At 42.1% G+C, this 24,424-nt stretch overlaps 1 protein-coding gene across 1 annotated transcript in view; it reads left to right on the top strand.

Moving 5' to 3' along the window:
• The window catches only part of LOC113247256 (zinc finger protein 160-like), a 37,148-nt gene extending 16,506 nt beyond the window's left edge, over positions 1 to 20,642 (top strand). The window contains 6 exon segments of the mRNA XM_057314659.1: positions 2,441 to 2,814; positions 8,199 to 8,280; positions 9,862 to 9,988; positions 18,232 to 19,762; positions 19,764 to 19,798; positions 19,801 to 20,642. Coding sequence (XP_057170642.1) covers positions 2,441 to 2,814; positions 8,199 to 8,280; positions 9,862 to 9,988; positions 18,232 to 19,762; positions 19,764 to 19,798; positions 19,801 to 19,922 — 2,271 coding nt within the window. The 3' untranslated portion in view covers positions 19,923 to 20,642.
• Positions 20,643 to 24,424: the final 3,782 nt, after the last annotated feature.

The following is a 24,424-nucleotide window of genomic DNA, read 5'->3' as shown; positions in this document are numbered from 1 at the left end:
CCTTAAGTATGTAGTTAGAGCTGGTGGAGAGGTCTGCAAAGTCTATCTAGTCACTGGTTTCTCCTGAGATTAACATTTTCTGCTTCACTTTTGCCTTCCAAATTCCATATAGGTTTTTCTCATTGGCAAACTTCATTGAAAATCATAAAGCATTTAAAAGCAAAAGTGTGGACCACAGCAGACTAGGACAAGGGATAATGGGACAAGCATTAGAAAGACCAAAAGCATGGGGAGAGGCTGAGGAAAAAAAAATGTGTGTGTGGAATAAAGTCCACATATACTGGAGAGTAAAGTACCTGAGAAAACCATAAGCTATTTCCTCTGGCTCTGCACAAACAGAAAGTGAAGGTAAGAACAGAGTGGTAAATAGCCTGGCTAAGAGTTGGAGTGTCACAACTAAGAGCAAATCTGCAAACAATCAGAGAATAATGTATTTTCTTTTCCTCTTCTTACTTTTTCTTTTCCTCTTTTCTTTCTTTTAGCTCTAGGCATTTGGTGAAATCTCTGTCAAACCACGATATGATAACTAAGCTAAGGGAAGGGAGACTACATTTATCATACATGATAATGAAGACAGCCTTTACAAAATTAGTTTGGAAATGTCACTAAACAAATAACCCACAACAATCAGCAAAAACAAACCCTAAAGAAGGAGGAAAACCTGATTACCACAGTTCCTTGTTATATATATATATATTTTTTTTTTTTAAAGATTTTATTTATTCGATAGAGATAGAGACAGCCAGCGAGAGAGGGAACACAAGCAGGGGGAGTGGGAGAGGAAGAAGCAGGCTCCCATTGGAGGAGCCTGATGTGGGGCTCGATCCCACAACGCTGGGATCACGCCCTGAGCCAAAGGCAGACGCTTAACCGCTGTGCCACCCAGGCGCCCCTCCTTGTTATATTTTAAATGCAGGTTTTTCAACACAATTATGAGGAATGCAAAGAAACAAAAGTATGGCTCAGTCATACACACACACACACACACACACACACACACACAGAAAAAGAAGAAAGAAATTAGAGAAACTGTTTCGAGGATTCCCAGAGACTGGATTTGCAACTGAAATGAAAGAATGCTAATTAGTAGTAGGAAAACAGAAAACACACTGGTAAAAGTATATAGTCAAATTCAGAATAATACTGCAATATAGGCATGTGTTAACCACTTAGATCAAGTATAAACATGAAAGGACAAAAGTAAAAAAAATACAATGTTTGTTAATGCATATACAATGTAAAAAGAGTAAAATCAAAAAAATGTGAGAGGGGAATAAAGAATAAAGTTCTTTTTTTTTTAATTTTCACTTTTTAAGTAATCTCTACACCCAGTGTGGGACTTGAGCTCACAACCCTGAGATCAAGAGTTGCACGCTCTATCGACTGAGCCAGCCAGGTACCCCAAAGAATAAAGTTCTTATATGCAATCAAATTTAAGTTGTTAGCATAAAATAGACTTTGATCTACAAGATGGTTTATATAAGCCTTGTGATAGCAACAAAGAAAAAACGTACAATAGATACACAAAAAAGGAAATTAAGACATACCAATATAGAAAACTATCAATTCCTAAAGGAAGTCAGAAGGAGGAAAAAAAGAATAAGGGAACTACAAATCAGTCAGAAAAGCAATTGATAAGATGATATCAGGAAGTCCTTACCTATCAATAATTAGTCTGAATATAAATGAATGAATTATCCAATCAAAGATACAGAGTGACTGGATGGCTTAAAAAAAAAAAAAGACTCAAGTGAATGCTGCTGACAGAGTTGAGATTTAAAGCTACACATAGCCTCAAAGTGAAAGGATGGAAAAAGATATGCCATGCAAATGGTAACCGAAAGAGAGCAGGAGACGCTCTAATTAGACACAATATTTGAATTAGTGTTTACCTATTACTTGGGTAAATACCCACTAGTTCAATTACGGGGTAGTAAGGTAGTTCTATTTTTAACTTTTGGAGTAAATCCACACTGTCTTCTACAGTGTCTGCACCAGTTTGCATTCCCTCAAACGGTACAGGAGGGTTCCTTTTTCTCTTCATCCTTGCCAAATGTTCTTTCTTGTTCTCACAACGGTTTTTGAGGAAAGCCACTTTCACCCTTAAAATGTAACCATGTTAATTTTCAACACAAATGTCCCACACAACTCCAACCTTTACCTCACTGTTCAAACATGAATTTAAATTGGCAGGACGTAGTCCCGTTTCACCGGACGCAAAAGAAATAGGGTTAGAAATTGAAAGACAGGACCTGGGGGCGGGCCCCAGGGGTAGCCAGGCCCCGCCCACCCTTCTCAGCGCCCTGGCCTCTCTCCGGAAATCTTAGCTAGGGCAAACCTTACGACTGCGCCCAGTTTTCGACTGGCCCCGCCCTCCCGACATCTTGGCTCCACCAGCCATTTCAGTTTCTCTCCCGTTACCGGAAGCGCTCCTCCATAGCTCCGCCCCATCCTGCCCCCGCGTTTAGGGCCAAGGTCTGGACAGGGCGTGAGTTCCTCCTGTTGCCGGAAGCGCAGTATCCAGGCTTCGCCGCAGCCCCGCCCACAGGGCGCCCCACCCCCGCCCATGTTCGCACCCCGCCCATTACCGGAAGCACTCCCCGCAAGCCCTGCCCAGTCCCACTGTTCCACCGGCGCGCACGCGCAGCTTTTAACCGACCCGGAATCGGCTGGCAAGGAGCGAACGTCAAAGTCGGCGTCTGAGGGTTTTGAACTTTCTCTTTTCTACGTGAGCGTCTCAGTCCCAAGGCCTACACCCCTGGGACCTGGGGTCTCACGCACATTAGAGTCCCCTCACCCGCGTTTCCCACCGTGGTAAGTCCGGTGTCGCGGAGAGACACGCGGAGCCCTGTGGGCGGCGCTGCCGGCCGGGGTCCCTGTGCGTTTTGGTTCACATCTTTCGGAGTCGGTCCCGGCCCTCGGACGTTCGGACGCCTCCTGCCGCGTTATCTCCCTGCTTCACGCAGTCCCTGGGCACCCCTCCCACCCGCGCCGCGGGAGTCCAGGGACATGGGCGTGTGCGTCTCGCCCCCGCAGCCTGGCCCGGCTCGGCCCGTAGAGGCGCGGAGTGTGTCCCTGGCCCTGGGATTGCGCAGACCCCGCCGCCCTCCTGAGACCCCCTCCCGTGCAGCCCCGCATGTAGTGAGAGGACCCATGCCCAGGAAGGGCACCGTCTTCAGTGCGGGCGTTGGGGAGCGGGATTTAGGACGGAAGATCGCGGGGAGTCACGGAGCCGGTCCCCTCCCCCGCGCGAGGATGGGGAGCCTTGTGGAGGCCGTGACTGCGGAAGGGAGGCGAGGACAGCGGCAGACGAGGGACAGAGGGGGAGCAAGAGAAAGAGAATGGGCGGAGGAAAGATCAGTGAGAGGGTCCGTAAATTAGAGACGGCAAGATAGAGGATGCGGGAGGGACTTGCAGCGAGGCCGAAAGAGCGGAAGACGAGAACTCGGGAAAGTCGCAAGCGGAGAAGAGCAAAGAGCGAAATGTGGAGGAAGGGGAGGCGGTCCAGGAGAAGGGGAGCGGACTAGTAGGGGCCCTTGGTTAACAGAAGTAGGGCAACAAGGGCGAGGCACTTAACAGGCAGTGGGAAGGAGAAAATGGTTGTGGGCCGGCGATGCGGGGACAGAGGCGGTAGGGATGACAGCCAAGAGAGAAACAGCTGTGCGAGAGCTTAGCCGGAGGGGTGCCAGTGAGTGGGGGCAGAGGGAACGCAACCAGGAGAGCAGAAGGGACACAGATGGGGACTGAGGGAGAGAGAGAGGCCGAAATCGATGGAGATCGGAAGTCACAAAGCTTGGGCAGGAGTATGGGAAAGTGAAATAGGTCTCAAGAGTTCCCCGGAAAGTGTGGGTGTAGGGAAAGGAAGAGAGAAACGGGGAGAAAGCAAGGGAGGAGACGGGGGAATGACAGGGAAGGAGAAACAGTGGAGAAAATCAGAAAAGAGACATGAACAGATCCTTCGGAGGGAGAAAGAAGGGGAACCCAGATCTGGGTGAGTGGTGGTTAATGGGACATGGGTGAGTCAGTTGTGATACAGTGACCTGTGTCTCCGTAACGTATTTAACTTTAAATTTGCTTGTTTGAATTGAACAGTTGAGAAAGAGAATTACTGAACTGTTTATAAGGCTTGTGCATTTTATAATTATTAGCATCATAAGATAGCTTGCATTTGCAACCCTTAATCGGCCAGAGAGAGGGGGGAGACCTGTGTCAGTCATTTATGGATCACCCTCTTATCCTGGGATCTCATGGGGAGATGGACTAGATCTAGAAATTCCTTAATCGGTCATTGCATGATGCTTTTTAAAGCAATATTAAAAATGTTTCTTTTACAGAGAGTAAATCTGAGGTCAGATCATGTAAAAGTAAATGGATTTATCTCTTACATTTAGTTCATTTTTTAAGCCAAATTGAGGTAAATGTTAGTGTATTGGATATCTGCTATTCTGTAAATAATCATAAACTTCTGCAGTAAGCTTTGGTGACATCTTAACCCAGCTTTTATGATTCTTTTATAAATATTAGGTAGTTGCATTATATTAAAAGCTTTGACCCCCAAGGGTTGCCTGGGTGGCTCAATCAGTTAAGCATCTAACTCTTGGTATCAGCTCAGGTTATGATCTCAGGGTTGTGAGATCCAGCCCCAGCTAGGGCTCCTCCCCAGGGGTGGAGTCTGCTTGGGATTCTCTCTCTCCCTCTCAGTCAGTCATTCAATAAAAGCTTTGACCCCAGAAGATAATAGATTTTTAAAAAATTCCAACCTGTTAAAAAAAAAAAAAAATATATATATATATATATATATATATATATATATATATATATATATATATAGTTTGTAGCTCAGGTGAGAACCCCTGCATTCTTTCTACTCATTATCATATATTGGAACATCATTTGGTAGTTAGTAAATAATTTTGGACTATTTCAGTGTGTATCTGTAAGGGCGCCCATGATCTTAACAGTCAGAACCTAGTTTAGTAAGTTAGTGTAATATTCCACAGCGTCTCTTCTTCCTTGATGTGATTTATCTAATTAGTGAGGTATCAGCTCCAAAGTAGATGTTCCCTTCAGGTCCCTGAGGTCCTGAACAATTGTATGAACATATTGAAGGTGGGCTGGACTCTGAACTTTGTTCCAGTAGAACTGATTTATTCATGGTGAGGTAATATGCTTACTTCCATAGCTGATCCTCTTTCAAAGTGTTCAGTACCAAATCTCTGTGTTTATCGTTTTATATGTTTAAAGTATTTCCCCATTGATGGGGCACCTGGGTGGCTCAGTCAGCTGGGCGTCTGCCTTCAGCTCAGGTCATGATCCTGGGGTCCTGGGATCCAGCCCCACCTTGGGCTCCCTGCTCAGCAGGGAGTCTGCTTCTCCCTCTCCCTTCCCCTCCTTGCTTGCTCTCTTTCTCTCTCAAATAAACAAGTGGAATCTTTAAAAAAAAATTCAAATAAAATATTTCCCCATTGATTAAAACCATGAAAGAAGTTTCTTTAGCTCAGGCATATTTTGGACGATCCTGGAATTTTTCTTTTTTTTACCGTTATTTTTTTTTTTTAAGGACTGCACTTTATTTACATTTATTTATTTATTTATTTACTTACTTAACTTACTTATTTAAGTGAGCTCCTACACCCAGCGTGGGGCTTGATCTCCCAGTCCTGAGATCGAGTCCCATGCTGTCCTACTGAGCCAACCAGGCACCCTGATCCTTGAATTTTTGAAGCCCCATGCTTCATATAGGCCACTCCTTCAAAATTCAGTTACATGCAGTTCTCACTGAACTCAGATGTTCTCAAGGTAGCTAGTGAAAAGGCTTCTCTCCTAGGCCTCAGTGAACACAACCACGGCCTGGAGATGAAGGACAAGAGCAGGAAATCTGAATGACTGTGATCCCTAAAGTGATTGAAATTTTGCATGCGTGTCTGTGTGGCATTTTTTCTGCAGGAGGGTTACCAGTTGTAATTAGAAGATTAAGTTGATCCTAGCCCAACAACAATGAAAACTACTGTGAGGAAAGAGGCAAGGCCTAGGCTCAGAGACAGAGAGTAAATTTACAGAGAGTAAATCTGAAGTCAGATCATGCCAGTCCCCGGCATTAAATTCTCCACTGGCTTCCCATCACCTTCATGAAAAAAATCCTAGATTCCTGAATATGACAGTGGAAAGCAAGACAACAAAAGAAAAATAGGTAAATGGGAAAAAGCAGAGAAGATACACAGATGGATGGCCAGTGAGCTCATGCAGACATGCTCAGTGATCCTAATCATTAGGGAATTGCACATGAAAACCACAGGGTGATACTACTTCATACCAACTTGTGTGACTATACTCAAAAACGGGGACGGCTCCGAAAAGAAGCCCTGGAGAGAATGGGGTGAAACTAAAAGTATTGTTTACTGCCCCGGGGAGTGTAAATGGTGCATTCCCTATTGAAAAAAAGTTAGTGATTTCTTTAAAAAAGTGAACATAGAATTACCAGATATTCCACCAGATCCACTGGTGGGTACATACCCAAAGAAATTGTAAACGGGAAAGTGATCAGGTATTTTTACATTTTCTAAATCTCCTGGTTAATTCACTGTCTTTATCTGTCTGATCAGCAACACGTTGAACAGTGATCACTCCTTACTTTAAACATATTTTTTCATGGCTTTCAGGACATCCTGCTATTGACAAATCTTATGTATCATCTGTGTGTCTATTTCAATTTTCTTCTCTCCACCCTGTTCACTTCTCAGCTGATTCACTTCCTTTGCTGATTTTTCCTCAACTCCCTGCTCTCTGATTGGAAGAGCACCCCACAGGTCAGAAGTCATGGACTTCTCTTCTCTACACCCAGTGACTTTCCATGTCACCATATCTCATGGCTTTAAATACCCAGGGGTCTCACTGATTCACACTCCCATCTCAGACCTCTGCCCTAAACGCCAGATTGTGTTGTCCACCTGTCTCCTTGACATCTCTGCTGGGACATCTCTACCTTCGAGTGTCCAAACATGACCTCCTGAGCTCCCCCAGTTGTGTTCCCTGCAGTCCTCCACCTCCCAGCTAAGAGCAGTGCCATCCTTTCTGGAGCTTGGGTGACTGTCTTGTTTTCAAAATATACAGCATATCTTCAAAATACACAGCATATTACATTATTTGTGTGTTTTCCTTAAGGAGTGAAAAAAAAAAGACAATAAGTTTGAGAGACTACATGGCTTCCAAAATTCACTTGAGATGGAGGAGAACAGTGTCTGAAGACCATGGCCAGACATTCCTGATCTACTTCTGTGACCTGATCCCGTGCTTGTCTCCTCCTTCCTCACTGGGATTGAGGCCCACAGATATCTTTGCTGTTTTGGGGGCCAGGATCAGCACTGCCTCAGGGCTTTCCCAAGGGTGGTTCCCTCTGTCTAGAATTCTCCGACTCTTCAAATGCAGGTGGTGAACTTCCTTCCCCAGGTGTTGTGATATCACCTTCTCATGGGGCCATCTCTGATGGCCCATTGGGACACTGCCGTGTCACATTCCAGCCTCCCCACATACCCCCCACCCCCACTCTGGCCTGTAATGCCTGCTCTGCATGAGTCTCTCTGCTCCTTCCTCTTCCCACTGTCTGGATACAGGGGACAGGGCCCTAGGAGGGAGCCACAGGTGGGTGGGGCGCTGGGCTGGTCTCCGGTGCTCCACCCTGACTTCCCATGGGATTGCTGAGGCATTTTGCAGATCCCTCTTGAACCCAGTCCTCAGAGATTTCTCTTCTTGTGTTTGGGGTAATGGGGCTCAGCGTCAGTGGTGCTGAAAGTGCCCCAGGTGATTCTAATCTATATCCAGCGTTGAGCCCCAGGGCTCTGGCTCATCCATTGATGAGGACTGAAAGTGGCCCCTAATCTAGAGAGAGGTGAGGGGGCTGTTCTCTGCATGGGGTGTTATCAGGGCGTGTCTGTGACTTTAAAGGGAGCGTTAGTGCACCCCAGCTCCCCACTGCCGCAGCTCATGTGTGTGCTTCACCAGGAGGGGGCGAGTTCTGCAGGAAGAGGTCGGAACACTCACTTGCTGGTCTCCATGTAGCAGTTTACTGTCCCTGAATCCCTCCTGGGGCAGTGGGCAGCAGAGGGCTGTCTCCCACGTGGGGGGATCTTCCTGTGTGTGTGGTTGTGGCACAGAAAGGTGTATGTTGACCGAGTTCTCAACAGCATACATTTGACACTCAGGATTGACGTCTCAAGACCCATCTTGCCCGGGAGAGAAGCCCAGAGGAGGAAAGCCCAGGAGTCAGGAATGACTCTTTCTCAGGTAAAGTCGTATCTTGGTTCGTTGTTCTGTCCTGTGTCCTCACCTCCACGTGGCCTTGCTGATCACACTCTGAAGTGTCCCTCCTGACATGTTTGCTCATGATCACCCCAGGGCCTTCCCTCTGCCCCTCTATCTGCATGCAGATCCCAGCTCATACATTTCTGCATATGTATTTAATGGAGATTGAAGTTAAATGTTATTTTTTTTTAAATTTTTTTGCAGGGTTGTTTTTGTAAGCAGGCTAAATAGAATAACACTGACAATTTTATTTACATTTAATATAATTTATTCACTTTATTGTACCAGAAATACTGAAATGCACACAAGTAAAAAATGAGAGATAATGAAGATTTATTCTAAGAATAGATGTCACTTAGAGACTCCAGCTTTGATTTCAGTTACCTTCAGAGTGTGTTCACGTGTGCACACATGTGTATGGGCAGGAGCCTGTAGTGTGTAAAAAAGATGTCATCATTTCATAAATAACTTTTATTTTAACTTTGAAAGTATGTTTGAAATATTTTTCATGGTCTTAAATTTTTTCTACACCACCACACAAATCACTTAATAGCAGTAAGAATACTGACTGTATGTGTGTGCTTGTGCGTGCATGCATATATATTGACCTTTAATCCAGGCTTATGTTTCAGCCTTGAACTTGTTTCAGGTTTTCTGCATTAGCAAACCCTCTGTCAACAGACTTTTGCTGTTGTATCCATTACTTTACTGTCTGGTTCCTGCGAATTCCATCGTAAAGCCTGACCGCTTGGTTCAGGTGCAGGCTCTGCCATTTCTTTTTTTTTTTTTTTTTAAAGATAGAGACAGCCAGCGAGAGAGGGAACACAAGCAGGGGGAGTGGGAGAGGAAGAAGCAGGCTCACAGCGAAGGAGCCTGATGTGGGACTCGATCCCAGAACACCAGGATCACGCCCTGAGCCGAAGGCAGACGCTTAACCGCTGTGCCACCCAGGCGCCCCAGGCTGCCATTTCTTACCTACTTGACCAGAGGCACATTCCTTAGAGTGTGTGTGTGACAGAGTTGGGTCCCGTGTAAGATGGAAACAAATACTAATTTAATGGGATGCTATGTCTTTAAACAAGTTGGCCCTTGTAAAGCATTAGAGTGATGCTTACCATATGGGCAGCATTCAAAACTTCTAGTCCCTTCGGTTATTGTCAGCTTCCCATTTCTCCAGTTTTCACCTTTCGTGACGCCACTGTACGTTTGGTCTTCCCTGAAGACATTATTCGTGCTCTAGCTTATGTAGAAGTTAGCTATCCTGTGGTATATACAACATACTATTTAGAATTTACATATAATCTACCATTTGTTGACTTTTTTGCGTTTGTGTATTTTACCTGGCATATTATAAAATTCGGTAGTTTAGCTGGTGGAAATTCCCTGATGGAAAAGTGTAACAAATCAATATTGGGCATATGTGACTTACTCAAAATAATCTTTAATGTATTTATCTGATTATTCATTTCTGTCTAATTGACCCTTGTACCTCTTTCCTCCCCGCGTTTTTGTGAAATAAGTACTCTTTTGATGGCCTCTTGGTGAAATGTGCTTTCATTTCAGGGACGGTTGACCTTCAGGGATGTGGCCATAGAATTCTCTCAGGAGGAGTGGGAGTGCCTGGACCCTGCCCAGAGGGCCTTGTACAGGGACGTGATGGTGGAGAACTACCGGAACCTGCTCTCCCTGGGTGAGGACAGTTTCCCTCCAGAGGTTGGGAACTGCTCTGGTATATCTTTGTGTTTCTCTTGGGAGTTTCTTGGGCGCCCCTTCCCTGCTTGACTGAGATTGAAGCCCTGCTGATTCAGAAATGAAAAGCTTCCCAGTGTGGTATCCGGATTTTAAACCGAGATGACCCTGCAGGTTAGTGGTGGTGCTGGAAGTTGAGGAGGAACAAGACCTTACGCCGGAACGTTATAATATCCCAATGGCTGGTTTTACACCTGTAATCTTGAGTCAGTCGTTCTGGGAAGAGAACTGGATATCTGTATATGTCAAACATTTAAGCATTAGGAAGAAGGGTGTCACTGAACAAATTCGTGAAACGCTATTCTAGACCCGCCTGTAATGAATGTCCTTGGTCTCAGCTGACAAAGGGCTGGGGAAAACCCAGGACGTCATCTACTGTTGTCCATGTCAGCAGGAATCTCTTTCTGAGCTGAATATTATCTCCCCTGTGGAGCAAGGGAGAGCCCTGGCACGCCAGGAGTGGGGTGAAACTAGCCACAAAACCCGGGTGTGTGGGAAGGCGTCAAAGATGTGAACACAAGTAAGGGGCAGATGGCAGAGACGAAGTGGCTTCCAGAAATGTCATTTGGAACATTCTCCCCAGCTAGGAGAGGTGGTTGGAAAAGAAGAGTTGATTTCTCACAGGCTCTCAAAGGAGCTTGTTGTTCTCTCTCTCCTCCACTGTCTTCTTTGTACGTGTATGTTTCCGCCCTCGGTGGTTGTGCAGCTGTTGTCAGCAACAAGGGCAGAGTCTCTAACATGACCCGGACAGGCTGTTCTCTGTCCCTTAGAGCTCTTTACTGTTCGACCTTGGGGAGCACCTGGAGGGCTCTTTGCAGGGGCATTGTTCGTTCCTTAGCCCCTCCTTCCCTACTCAGTCCCCACGATCTGATCTGAGGCTCCCCCTGGTCCTGAGTGGGGCCTTCTCCAGTTTGCATCCCGTTTCCTGTGCTGAGTGACCTGTCAGGATGGGGACATCGGCTGCTCTTCTGCATCTGGGACTCCAGGCAGGAGCATGGGCTGTCTGAAGCCCTCGCCTGTTCCGTGCCTCCACCAGATCCTCGTTTCCACTCTTGCCCTTCAGGGGCGTATGTACTGGGACTAGAGGGGCGTCTTGAGATTGCTGTTCAGCAGTGCTGTATGGAGAGAGGGTGCGGGAACCTTTGATTCCCAGTCCTTCATGGGGACTGTATCTCAGGCTTTGGGCCCTCAGCCTGGAGTCTGTAGGCAGACCGCCAGGTCCTGTGTGAACATCCCACAGAATCAGAGCCCCTTCCTTAATTTCCTGTCTTTTCCGTGTCTCCCTGTTGCAGCTCCTCCCTAGTCTGGGAGTGTGGGAAACCCTCGACTGTCCCTGATTTCCTGGTCTCCTAAGTTTGTATGGTGTTGCCTCTGAAATTGTCTTGGTTCTGAAATACAGTTCCTCAGTGTCTGAAATTTTAGCCTCATTTTTTCTGCTGTGATAACCCGGCCTTTAGGTGCTGGACGACTTGTGGTGAACTCTCCCAGGAGGAGTTTAACTGGGTAAAAGAACGTTCTGGATGGAGAACACTTATATTTAGGTGTCACAGCATCATCCTGCCAAGTAGAGACGTGGGCCCTGAAGCACCTGAGTAGAGTGGTCAGCATGTTCCACGATGCTGAGATCGAGTGCAGCGTGAAGAGCCTGGCTTGTGGCTCCAGTTGTCCTTCTGGTTTTTGGCGTGTCAGCAAAGTGTCTGTTGAGGACATTGTGGCAATGTTGATGGAGTACGCTAAGGCTCATCCCCCTTGATTTTGCATGAAGAAGTATAGAAATTTATTCTAGGGAGAAAATTGTCTGCCTTCATAACCCCATCTGTGAGACTGCTGACCAAACTATCATTCGTGCAACAGTGTTCATTCCATGTCTGTGCTGTTGTTCCTTCTTCAACAAGTAAGATGTTGATTTATTGTGTTGGGGGAATTTATGAGCGCGTGATGCCTGCCTTATTGACCTCGACTGCATTTCCATAGTTGAAAGTTACTTTGATCTGCAGGGTTCCATGTATTACCAATGAACTTGTTAGATGTGTCTTTAATTATTGGTTATATGTTTTTAATGACACTCATCAGTGTTCTTTGTTTTTTATCTGTAATTTGTGGGACTGTTTGATCAGGGAATGAATGTCGTTACATATATTTTATAAGATTTCCTTCTTGAGTGCTAAGGGATATGGAGGGGGAGGCTTTGTCCAAAAACCTATATAAACTCTGGAATTTGGTGAAAATATAATCATAGTTATCCTTCCTATATCTATTTGCTTGAGTTAATACCTGCTTATTGACAAATACCTTTCTCATTTGAATGAATTTGGATTTTTAAAATTGGGCATATTGGACATCTTGAGAATATGCTTTTGTTATGAAGCGACTATGTTCACCCCAGAAATACAAAGAAATTCATTCATAATTTGTTTTAAAGTTATTTTGGTTTTTCTATAGTATATCTTAAGTTTTCTAAATGTAACTTGTCAAGTTTTATATGAATAACTTTTTCCTTCCCCAGGTTAGGGAAGTTCTCAGCTATGATTTGCTCAAATATATCTTCTAGTCCCCCCTCTCTCTCTCCACCCCCTCAGGTATCCCAGTAATTCTGACACTGGAACGTTCCATGGCGTCCTTAATCTCTCTCAGTCTGATCTCTTGGGTTTTCGGGATTTTATCCCAGGCCTCCCCGGCTTCCTTCTTTTTTCTCATCTTATCTTCTAGCTCACTAATTCCTTCTTCAGCCTCGTTTACCCTGGCAGTCAGAGTATCCAGTTTAGACTGCATTTCATTCATAGCATTTTTAAGTTTGGCCTGATTAGATCTCATATCTGCCCTTAGAGATTCTATATTGTCTCTAATATTTTTTTCAAGCCTAGATATTGACTTCATAATTGCTACTCTGAGGTCTGTCTCTGACATCTTGCTTATATGCATATCCATAGTGGTAGAGGCCATAGTCTGGTTCTTTTTCTTGTTTGGGGTTCATTGCTCCTCTTAGTCATTTTGTTGGGGGTGGATGGTTGAGGGAATGTAGAGTCCAAAGTATTAACCACGACCCAAGCAAGATGCACCTGTTTTATAGGGACCCTAGGGTTGTCGTCTTCTCGTTCTTCCAGCCTGTCTTTGCGCTGTTATTCAGGCAGCTCTGCCCAAGCCCCCTGTTGGGAGTGGGGGAGGTGGGCTCAGGGAAAACCACCTTTTTGAGCTTTTGTACTCTGGTGACTTTCCACGTCTCTTCCAAGAGTCAGAGCAGAAATGACTGCACCCAGACCTCTGTCTCAGAGCAGAGAAATGGTATTCTTCTCTTCACTGAGCTCTCCAGGACACATAGTCTCTGTTTCTGTCTACACTGCTAAAAACAGCAGCCTCCCTGGTTGTGCGCATCACAGGAACTCTCCCAGAGGTTGATCCCAGGGCTGGTGTGTCTCTTTCCTTTCTGCTTCTAAAACCGCAAGTGGCCCCTGGTTTCCATGTATGTGCACGTGCACACCTGCAGCTCCTGGATCCTGTTTGAGGACTTCACTAAAGTCCTTTCCCCTACGCTACAGGTCTGCGAGCGTGTGCCCAGTACCTAGCGCGGGACACTTTTGTGCTCTGGTGTCGTATCACCTTCCCAGCGCTAGCTTATGGTGGCTCCCTCTCCCTTCTGTTTAGTTTCCGATATCTGCCCACAGAATCACACAGCTCTGCCCGTCGTACCTTGCAACCGCCGGAGATTTTCTGCTTGTAGAGATCCAGATATATACTCTTACATCTGAGGCTGATTGCGTGGGTATTCGGAATGGTTTGGTAGATATCCAGCTAAATTCAGGGGACTGGTTGAAATAGGTTCCCCTACTCCTCTGCCAACTTTCCAAGAATCAGAATTAACCATTTTATTTTATTTTATTTTATTTTATTTTATTTTATTTTATTTTATTTTTTTAAAGATTTTATTTATTTATTCAACAGAGAGAGAGACAGCCAGCGACAGAGGGAACACAAGCAGGGGGAGTGGGAGAGGAAGAAGCAGGCTCATAGCAGAGGATGCTGGGATCACGCCCTGAGCCGAAGGCAGATGCTTAACCACTGTGCCACCCAGGCGCCCCCAGAATTAACCATTTTAAAGTGAACAGTTCAGTGGCTTTTAGTGCATGTACCAATTGTCCGACTAGGCACCTCTGCCTAATTGCACAATATTCCCATTACTCTGGATTACTCTCTGTTACCCATTAATCCGTTTCTCCACGTTTTCCTCTGTTCCCAGTCCCTGAAATTACCAGTCTATTCTGTCTCTGTTTATTCTTCAGTTTTCTTCTTTTTCGGTATTGTCTGGAGTCTTCAGGGCCCTTTGCAGTTCCATATGTATTGGATCATGTTTTCCATTTCTCCAAGGAAGGTTTTTGGAATTTTCATAGTGTGTATATAGAATATCTAGACTACTTTGGTGAATCTTACCATCTTTAAAAATATGAAATCTTCCAACCCATAAATATGGAATGTCTTTTCTATTTGTTTCAGTGTTTAATTTCTCTCAGCAGCATTTTATGCTTTTCAGTCTACAGCTCTTTCATCTCCTATGTTAAGATTTTTTCTAGGTATTTTATTTCTTGGATGTGGAATATTTTTAACGTTCCCTTCCCAGATTGTTCCTTATAGTGTATAAGGCACAACTGCTTTCCTGTGTTGCTACTGTGTCCTGCAACCTTCCTGACATCATTAGGACACATCGTTAGAGTAAGTTGTGTGTGTGTGTATTTTTTTTTAGAGATTTTATTTATTCATTTGACAGAGAGAGAGCGCACAAGCAGGGGGAGTGGCAGGCAGAGGGAGAGGGGAGAAGCAGGCTCCCTGCTGAGCAGGGAGCCTGATGTGGGGCTGGATCCCAGGACCCTGGGACCATGACCTGAGCTGAAGTCAGAGGCTTAACCAACTAAGCCACTGAGGTGCCCAGTGTGTGTGTATTTTATGGAATTTTTTACACATAGGATTACGTCTTTGGAACATAGAGATTATTGTCCTTTTTCTTCCCTAATATGTGTTTTTAAAATTTCCTTTCTTTTCTTTTTTGTCTTACTGGTCCTGGTAAAACTTGCAGTGCAGTGTTGGATAGCATTGATAAAAGTCAGTATCCATCACTTATTCCTTATCTTAGGGGGCTAGGATTACTCTTCCACCATTGACTATGATATTAACTGTGGGTTTTTTTATAATAGACCTTTAAGAATTTGAGGAAGGTCACTTTTGTTTTACGTATCTGGTGTTTTTAACATGAGAGTTCTGGAGGTTTTCAGATATTCTGTAGACAATGAGATGATTATGTAAGTTTTTCTTTTTTCCTTTTATTTTCTAGGTTATTACATTGATAGATGTTTACATGTTGAATTGTCAATCCTTAAATTCTCGGAATAAGTCCCTCTTGTTTATGTTGTATGATTTTCATCTACTTTGTATTTAATTGGCCAGTAGTTTTCAAAGATATTTGCATCTATATTAATAAGTGATATTGGTCTGTCATTTTTTTTCATGTGATGTCTTTGGTTTGATATCAGAATAATGTTGGCCTCAGAGAATGAATTAACAATTCCTCACCTTTTTTTATCTTGGAAGTCGTAATTGGTTGAGGTTTTTTCCCACCCTCCCCCCCTCTGCCAATCTGTCAACATTTTAAATATGTTATCCCATTGTCTCTGGACTTCACGGTTTGACTGAAAAATCAGCTCTGAAAGCTATTATGTGTCCTTTGTACGTGATGCTTCTCCCTTCCTGCTTCCAAGATCTCTCTTCATACCTTCCTCTTTCACATATCGATTATGATTTGTTGCAGTGTGCGTCTCTGTTGCAGTTTTTCTTAATTGCGTGTTCACGGAGTTCTTAGATTTGTGGAGTCTTGTCTTTTAACGTTTAAGAAATTGTCTACCAGATTTCTTCCAATATTCCTCCTGCTTCCTTCTCTTCTTTCTTTTTGGGGCTCCCATTGTTCATATGTTGGCCCACATGGTGTTGTCCTGCAGCACCATTAGACTCTGCTCATTTATACTCAGTCTTTTTCTTTGTGCTCCTCAGACACGGTAATTTCAACAGATCTCCCTACCAGTTTGCTGAATCTTCCTCCCACCTCACTAGACCTGATATTGAACCTCTCTATGAAATCTTTCAATTCAGGTATTTTACATTTCAGTTTCAGAAAGCGTTTAGTTTCTCTTTCCACCTTCTGTCTCTTTATTGATATTCTCTGTTTATTTATACAGTATTTTCCTGATTGCTTTTTAATTCTTTGTCCATCATTCCCTTTAGCTTAAATAGTTGATTTAAAGTGTGTGTTTAGGAAGTCCAAAACTTGGGATTGCTTAGGGCCCGGTTTTGTTATGTATTTAATATTTATTTTTCTGTATGGGTCCTGCTTTATCGTTCTGTGGTCTCCTATGTAACTTCTTGTTAAAAACGGGACATTTTGAATATGTTGAAACTTTGAAAATAGTAATATTCTCCCTTCCAAGGGTTTTTTTTTTTTATGTCTCTTGTGGTTGTTGTGTGTGTGTTTGTTTCCCTCAACAAATTTTGTGTGATGTATTTTCTTTGTTAGCCATTGTGTAGCCATTGATGATGCCTTTGGTTCGCTTATTGGTCAGCTGGTGATTCAGCAGATTTCCTGAAACCGCTGGATCCAAACACAAAACAAATCAACTTTTCCCTCTTTGTAGATGAGGGGGGTGTGTGTGTGTGTGTGTGTGTGTGTGTGTGTGTGTGTTGGGGAGCGCAGGAAACACACAGGGTAGAAGTTTAAGACAACAGTGCCTTATCCTTCACTTCTGCTTGCTCAGGATCTGCTGGTCAGCAGGAGGTATGTGCTTGGGGGCTTCTCAGGTCTTTTCTCAGGTGTCTGGTCCTGGACATGCCTGCAGCCTTCTGGGGTCCCTGGAACATGTGGGGGATTTTCAGAGCCTTACTCCCCAGCGCACCTCCCTCTCCAGTGTCTTCCTCAGGGTTTTCAGTTTGTCCATTGTTTGTGCCAGTTGTCATCCCTGCCCTAGGTGGCAGTGGCTACTAGACTTACCTTTAAATGTTTGTGACGAATGGCCCCTGGTTATTACCTCCACCTCGGTAGAGATCTGAGCTAGGCCAGACAGCGTTTGAGCCAGTCCTTCAGGGAGCCAGCAGGCAGATTAAAAAAACAAGCAGATAACCAGTCACAATTCTTTGAAGAGCCCATCTGTTCGTGCGTTTGGGAAGCCTGTACCCCTTGCAGACTGCTGTGTTCAAGGCCACTTCCTAGCTGGGGTGCCGGGCACAGAGTCAGCTACCTTTATCTTGATTAAGAGTGTGCCTTGTTGCTGGAATCCTGTGCTTAATTTCCAGGGTTCCTATAAAGTTCATTCTGACAGTTTTTGGTAGTTCATCTCCTGCTGGAGTCTCCTGGAGTTCCCTTCTTTGCCGTTTTGATGTCACAGTTCCCCACTGTTAATCTCTATACTTACGTATGTATCAGAACTTCTATTTCATGATGGGTGATTTCAACATATTTTCCATTTATGATATTTTGTGCTTCTCCTGAAATACAACCTCTTTTATTTTTTTTCTTATGGGTGAATTGTTTAAAATTCTAATGTCTATATATATATTTCTTATAAATATACATATTCCTTAATAATTGAATTTGTGTGGAGCTACTAAAATGCTTATTTTTTACATTATTAATAGATAATTGTAGCACATATTATGGATTATAAGTACAGGACACTGATTATTAACATTGCAGTATGCCTATTGTGCATGGATGCTGTTTTATAGCAAGTATTTAGAAGAATATTTTGTTATTCTTAATGTTTTATTTTAATGTTGTATACAATAAATATTTGATAACTGAGTTTCATATGTGTTTTTCTTTTAAATATGAGCCACCTTTATGCCTCCTGTAGGTTGCTATGATCTTTGGGATACCTGTAGAAAATTCTAAGTTTTCAGGGCTGTGATAACTTTTGATCATAGAACATTTATAAATAGGCTTCCCTGAAAATAATTTGAACTACCTGTAATCAGTCTTTCTTTATTGTGAAATCTTATGTCCTTTGCATTTCTATTCATTTGCATACCATGGTTTACAAATGTAATAGCTCTGTAATGTGAGTTTTCTTTTTGGTGTAATACTTTTCATTACAAAATATCCTTTTTCAAACTCTGGTTAATAGGAAGCCTATGATTCTTTATATCTTACAGATATCTCTACCAGATGTGTGAGCAGAGAATTATCACCAAAAGAAGACATTAATAATGGAGAATTACTACAAACATTAATTTCGGAAAGACACATAAGTCATGAGTTTGATGATTTTGATTTGAGAAAAATCCAAGATGTGAACAAATTTGAGAGTCAGTGGCTTTTTCAAGAAAAAAATTATGAAGAAGACACTGCAACCCATTACAAAAATCTTGCCTACAGAGAACATCAACAACATCATAAATTCTGTAATCATTTTCCTGTAAAGCACAGTGTTTCCGTAGGAAGAAGTATATCTGAATGTTACAAACATCATATGGTCAATAAGGCACTAAAAAACAAGGTAGGCTATTCAGGAAGCAAGTACAAAAACTGTTCGGACAATAGGCTTGGAATAAGCTTTCATTCACATCTGGCTGAACTGCAGAGATTTCAAACCCAAGAGGAAATTCATGAAAGTAATCAGGTTGAGAAGTCTACCAAAAAGACTTCAGTTTCACTTCAAAGAATTCCTTCTAGTGTCAAAACCAACATTTTTAATAAATATGGGAAGGTTCTTATGCATCCTTCATTATGGACACAACACCAGAAAACACCCAATAGAGAAAAACCTTCCAAATGTAATGAGTGTGGGAAGGCTTTTAGCCATTGCTCAACCTTAGCTAATCATCAAAGAATTCATTCTGAGCAGAAACCTTACAAAGGTAATGAGTGTGGCAAAGCCTTTAAGAGGTTCTCAAACCTCACGAGGTATCAGAGAATCCATACTGGAGAGAAAACATATAAATGTAATGTATGTGGGAAAGATTTTGCCACACGGTCACATCTCTGGGGTCATGAGCGAATTCATACAGGAGAGAAGCCTTACAAATGTAATGAGTGTGGCAAAGCCTTTTCTGATGGTTCATATCTTACTCAACATAAGAATTTCCATTCTGGACAGAAACCTTACAAATGTAATCAGTGTGGCAAGGATTTTGCCACACGTTCACACCTTTGTATTCATAAGAGAATTCATACTGGAGAGAAACCATTTAGATGTAATGTATGTGGTAAGAATTTTATGATACCTTCACAGCTTTGGGGTCATGAGCGAATTCATACTGGAGAGAAGCCTTACAAATGTAGTGAGTGTGGCAAAGCCTTTTCTAGTGGTTCAAATCTTGCTCAACATAAGAGAATCCATTCTGGAGAGAAACCTTACAAATGTAATCAGTGTGGTAAGGATTTTACCACACGGTCATACCTTTGGAGTCATGAGAGAATTCATACTGGAGAGAAACCTTACAAATGTAATGAGTGTGGCAAGGCCTTTATCAGGAGTTCAAATCTTACTCAACATAAGAGAGTTCATGATGGAGAGAAACCCTATAAATGTAATGTATGTGACAAGGCCTTTAGTCAGAATGCAAGCCTTACTGTTCACCAAAGAATTCATACTGGGGAGAAACCTTATAAATGTCATGAATGTGGCAAAGCCTTTAAGCACTACTCAAGCATCAATAAACACCATAATACACATAAAGTGAAGATACAAATGTAAAGTGTGTGGTAAGACTATTATTAAATGTTTACACCTTTGGAGTCATGGGAGAATCCTTACAAATGTCATGAATGTGGCAAACCCTTTAAGCACTGTTCAAGCCTGAGTAGACACCAGAATATACATAGAGTGAAGATAGAGATATAAAGCCTGTGATAAGGCTTTTATTAAATGTTCTCACCTTTGGAGTCATAACGGAATTCATACTGCAAAGAAATCTCACCAAAGAATGTAGCACAGATTTCATGCCATGGCCTGGCCTCAGGATTCACCAAAGATTTCATGTTGGAGAAAACCCTACAAATACAATGAGTACTGGTACATTGTTTAAGCAGGTTTCACAATGTACTATGCATCAGAGAATTCTAGTAGTATGAACTAAGTCTAATTCTTGAAGATTAATCAAATGAAATGTCAAACTCTGCAGGAAAATTAAAAGTCAAATGTTTTAAAATTCATGAAATGATGGCTGTCAAAGGAACAGGAATATCGGTGGAACAACCTACTTCATTTCATACGATCTTTTTATTTTCTATTTCTTGATGAGATTACTTGATTATGGACTTTGGACTTGTGGTTGAAGACCTTTCATGAATTGCCACAAGTGTATGATGGTCCCTTTTGTTTTGGCCCTAATGTAAATGGTATTTTGTTTTTAATTTTTAATTCACTTGTTTATTTCTGGTGCCTAGGAAGGCAGTTAAATTTGATCATTAACCTTGTATCCTGCTGCCTTGCTGTAATATCATATTGTGTTTTATCTACCATACTTTGGGGCTTCATAATATTGTTCAGTGCTGTGATGACAGGTACCTCTGTTTTGTTCCTGGAATAAAAAGAAAGGACTCTCTGTCACTGTACAACAAATCTTGCAGTCATGTCCAACTTGGTCACGTCGCAGGTTCCTATTGTACTATGCGGCGATCAGAGTATCTGCAGTTTATTAAGGTCTCAGAAGCTGGGGCGCCTGGGTGGGGCAGTCAGTTAAGCATCCAACTCCTGGTTTCAGCTCAGGTCATGATCTCGGGGTCATGAGATCAAGCCCTGCATCTGGCTCCACACTCAGTGTGGAGTCAGCTTAAGGCTCTTTCTCCCTTTAAATTAAAAAAATCTCAGAAGCTTTATGCATAATTGGTATTGCCATATAGAATAAATCTCTACACATAAATGGAACGTGGTCATAGACAAAATTATAAATAGCATACCGGAATCTAAACTACAAGGAGAGCTTATGAAGACAGCTAAATGTAGATCTAGATTACTGAGGAACATCATCAACCACCTTTTTCTGTATATTGTGTTGATCGCATGATGTGATTTGTTACCACCCCCACTAGGTTTAAGTCCCCAGTCTGCTGCTAAACAAGATGTGAAATTACTGAAATCACTCCATACTGTGCTTCATAGTCCTCTTTAGAATGAAAGTAGTAGTTTCCACCCCCAGACTTGTGAGGAACAGAGTTAACCGTCCTCGCAGCACAGATTCTTAATATTGTAGGTGTTTGTGCTTTCCTGAAGGGTTTGCCTGAGGGGGGAGAAAAAGGTAACATGGTATCTGCTATTTCTTAGACAAACCTGATTAATTTATCCTGTATCCCTTTTCCTCACATGGCTGATGCAGGTCCACACCTGTAGTACAGTCTGGGGTCATCATGGGAGAGCAAATTCATAGGGAATGTAATATGATGGAAAGCTTTATGATGCAGGATAATACAAATTTCACATGCAGCAAAATTCCCCATAAACAAAATGGATCCATGACTTTCATGTATAATTGCCTTCTCCCCAACTGTTGAGAGTTTGATGAAAGTTCTGCAAGTCACTTATTTGCTTGTGATCATGGGAGTCCATGCTGTGAAATGTCTTTCATGCCAACGTGGCTGGTAGGCAATATTGTTTAACACAGCATAATCTACATAATTACTTTCTGAAGGTCCTCATCTATCCCCAGCACTGTATTTTTTTTTTAATGTGCAGGAAACAAATGCATGGAATGATTTGATAATGGGATTGGATTCTCTTTCAGTTATATCTAGGTTATTTGAAGACATTTAAAACAGGATGCACATTATAAATATAATCAAGCAAAGAAATCCATCAAAATGGTTTCTTAGTGTCACAATCTGAAAGAAACCTTCCTAGTGCCAAAACCAACATTTGCATAAGGGTGGGAAAGTTTTGATCCCTTTTTTGTTGATAACAAAATAATACAGTTCTACATATTACAAAGAAACTGCAAAAGTAATGAACTTGGAAAGTCTTTAGACAGGATGAATCTTTACTAATCAGAAATTCTTACTGGAGAGATGTCAAAATTATACACAGTGGGGCACTGTATTTAAGCAAGTCAAACATTATTAAACATTCATAAATACCTCAGTGAAATCTTCAAATGTAATATATGTGGCAACATTTTTTTATTAAATGTATTTTTTATGTTTTTTAATGATTTTTTATTCTGTTAGTCACCATACAGTACATCCTCGGTTTCCGATGTAAAGCTCGATGATTCATTAGTATGTGGCAACATTTTTATCCAAAATTCAATCCTTGTGAGATCACCACAATATTAATTTTGGAATGAAAACTAAATTTTACAGGTAATGATACTGAAACCTTAGTAAACTTAAGTAATTCAAATATTATAAACAGAAGCTATAAGCAGTGCTTAAAACTTCTGGAACACCACGTAATGTATACAGGAGTGAAACCTTACAAATTTAATATATTAAAAGCCTTTTTATCCAAAATGCCTTTATCTCATCAATTCTTACTGTAGAATTCACCTTTAACATGTATGGATTTTAGAGAAACATGTGGATATTAACTCAAAGATATTGCCTTAAAGATTATTGAAGGTATAAATCAGACCTTTGGAAAATTGACAGTCTAACTTCACGTTCCTTAGTGTTCATATGAAGAAAACTCACATACCTGTCAAATGGCCCTGGAAATATTGCAAAAGTATTCTTTAAATGATTTCAAACTCAATAGTCTTCTAAAGAATATATACTTAAGCAGGATTGTAATCCACACCTGACAGAACATTTAGAAGTAGAAAAACAAAAATGCTAATAATATTTTATGAAAATGTTAGTTCCTTTGGATAAAAGTAAATTTAATAGGTCATTTTGTACCAAAAGGTCAATTATGAAGCACCTAGAATTTTTCAATTGAAACAATGTATTCTCTGGGTTCTGCTATGGCCCAAACAGTATTTACTTTTTCTGTTGTGCATTTTCATTTTCCCCCCAAAATGGGTTTATTTTATGTACCCCAAACTTTCTCAATATAGAAAAAAACTATTAATAAAGACTAAAGTGAATTTGCAATTTAGAAATTACTGAGAAATGAATTATGAGGTCACAAAAGTTTACCTCAAGTTGAGTTTATCAGTCAACCTCAAATGTGGAATACATTGACAAACTTGAACAACTCAAGTTAGATCTATACTTTAAAAAAATTTTTTTTAAAGCAGTGAATGGTGACCTAAATATCATGTCTCAACCCCCATCTCCCATCTCCCAGGTCTTGTGCCTATGAACAGCTCTAGAAATGAACACAGGATTTGAGCACATGATGAGTGGGGCTAAAAATGGAAATGACATTCCTGGATCCAGCCATGGCCTCACGTCACTCCCCACAGAGCACCTGGTCCCAGACCACTCAGTACATTTCACCTGTTGGGATGCACATGTCTATCTCTAAATGAAGTTTTTTTGCATTAAGTTTTTTATTTTATTTGAGAGAGAGGGAGAGCACATGGCAGGGATGGGGACAGAGAGGGAGAAGGAGAAGCAGATGCCCCGCTGAGCAGGGAGCCTGACATGGGGCTCAATCCCAGGACTCTAGGATCATGACCTGAGCCAAAGGCAGACACTTAACAGACTGAGCCACCCAGATGCCCCAGGTTTTTTAATACCAATATAGTTAACATTCGGTGTTATACTAATTTCAGGTGTACCATTTAATGATACACCAATTGTATATGTTACACAGTGCTCCTCATGACAAGTGTGCTCTTAATCTCCGTCATCTATTTCTCCCATCCCCCCCATCGACCTCCCCTCTGGCAACCTTCAGTGTGTACTATGTAGTTCAAAGTCCTAAATTGGTTTCTCTCTTTTCCTTTGTTCATTTATTTTGTTTCTTAGATTCCACATATTACTGAAGCATATGCTATTTTGTCTAATTGACTTATTTCGTTTAGCATAATACCCTCTGGATCCATCATTGTTGTTACACAAGGCAAGATTTCACTGTTTTATGGCTGAGTAATACTCTATTGTGTGTGTGTATACACACACACCATATCTTCTTTATCCATTCCTCTATTAACTGATACTTCTCTGCTCCATACCTTGGTTACTATAAATAACGCTACAATAAACATAGGGGTGCATAAATCCTTTTGAATTGATGCTTTTATAGTCTTTGGGTAAATACCAAGTAGTTACATTACTGGTCGGAAGGTAGTTCTACTTTTGTTTGAGGAGCCTCCATACTGTCTTCCACAGTGTCTGTACCAGTTTGAATTCCCGCCAACTGCAGGAGGGTTCCTTTTTCTCCACGTCCTTGCCAACACTTGTTCCTTGTCAAAACAGTTTCTCAGGAATGTCACTTTAATAAAACCTTAATATGCCACCTTA

The sequence above is a fragment of the Ursus arctos genome, unplaced genomic scaffold (genome assembly GCF_023065955.2).
Source record: "Ursus arctos isolate Adak ecotype North America unplaced genomic scaffold, UrsArc2.0 scaffold_19, whole genome shotgun sequence".
Taxonomy (NCBI): domain Eukaryota; kingdom Metazoa; phylum Chordata; class Mammalia; order Carnivora; family Ursidae; genus Ursus; species Ursus arctos.
This window is presented reverse-complemented; position numbering and strand designations above follow the sequence as displayed.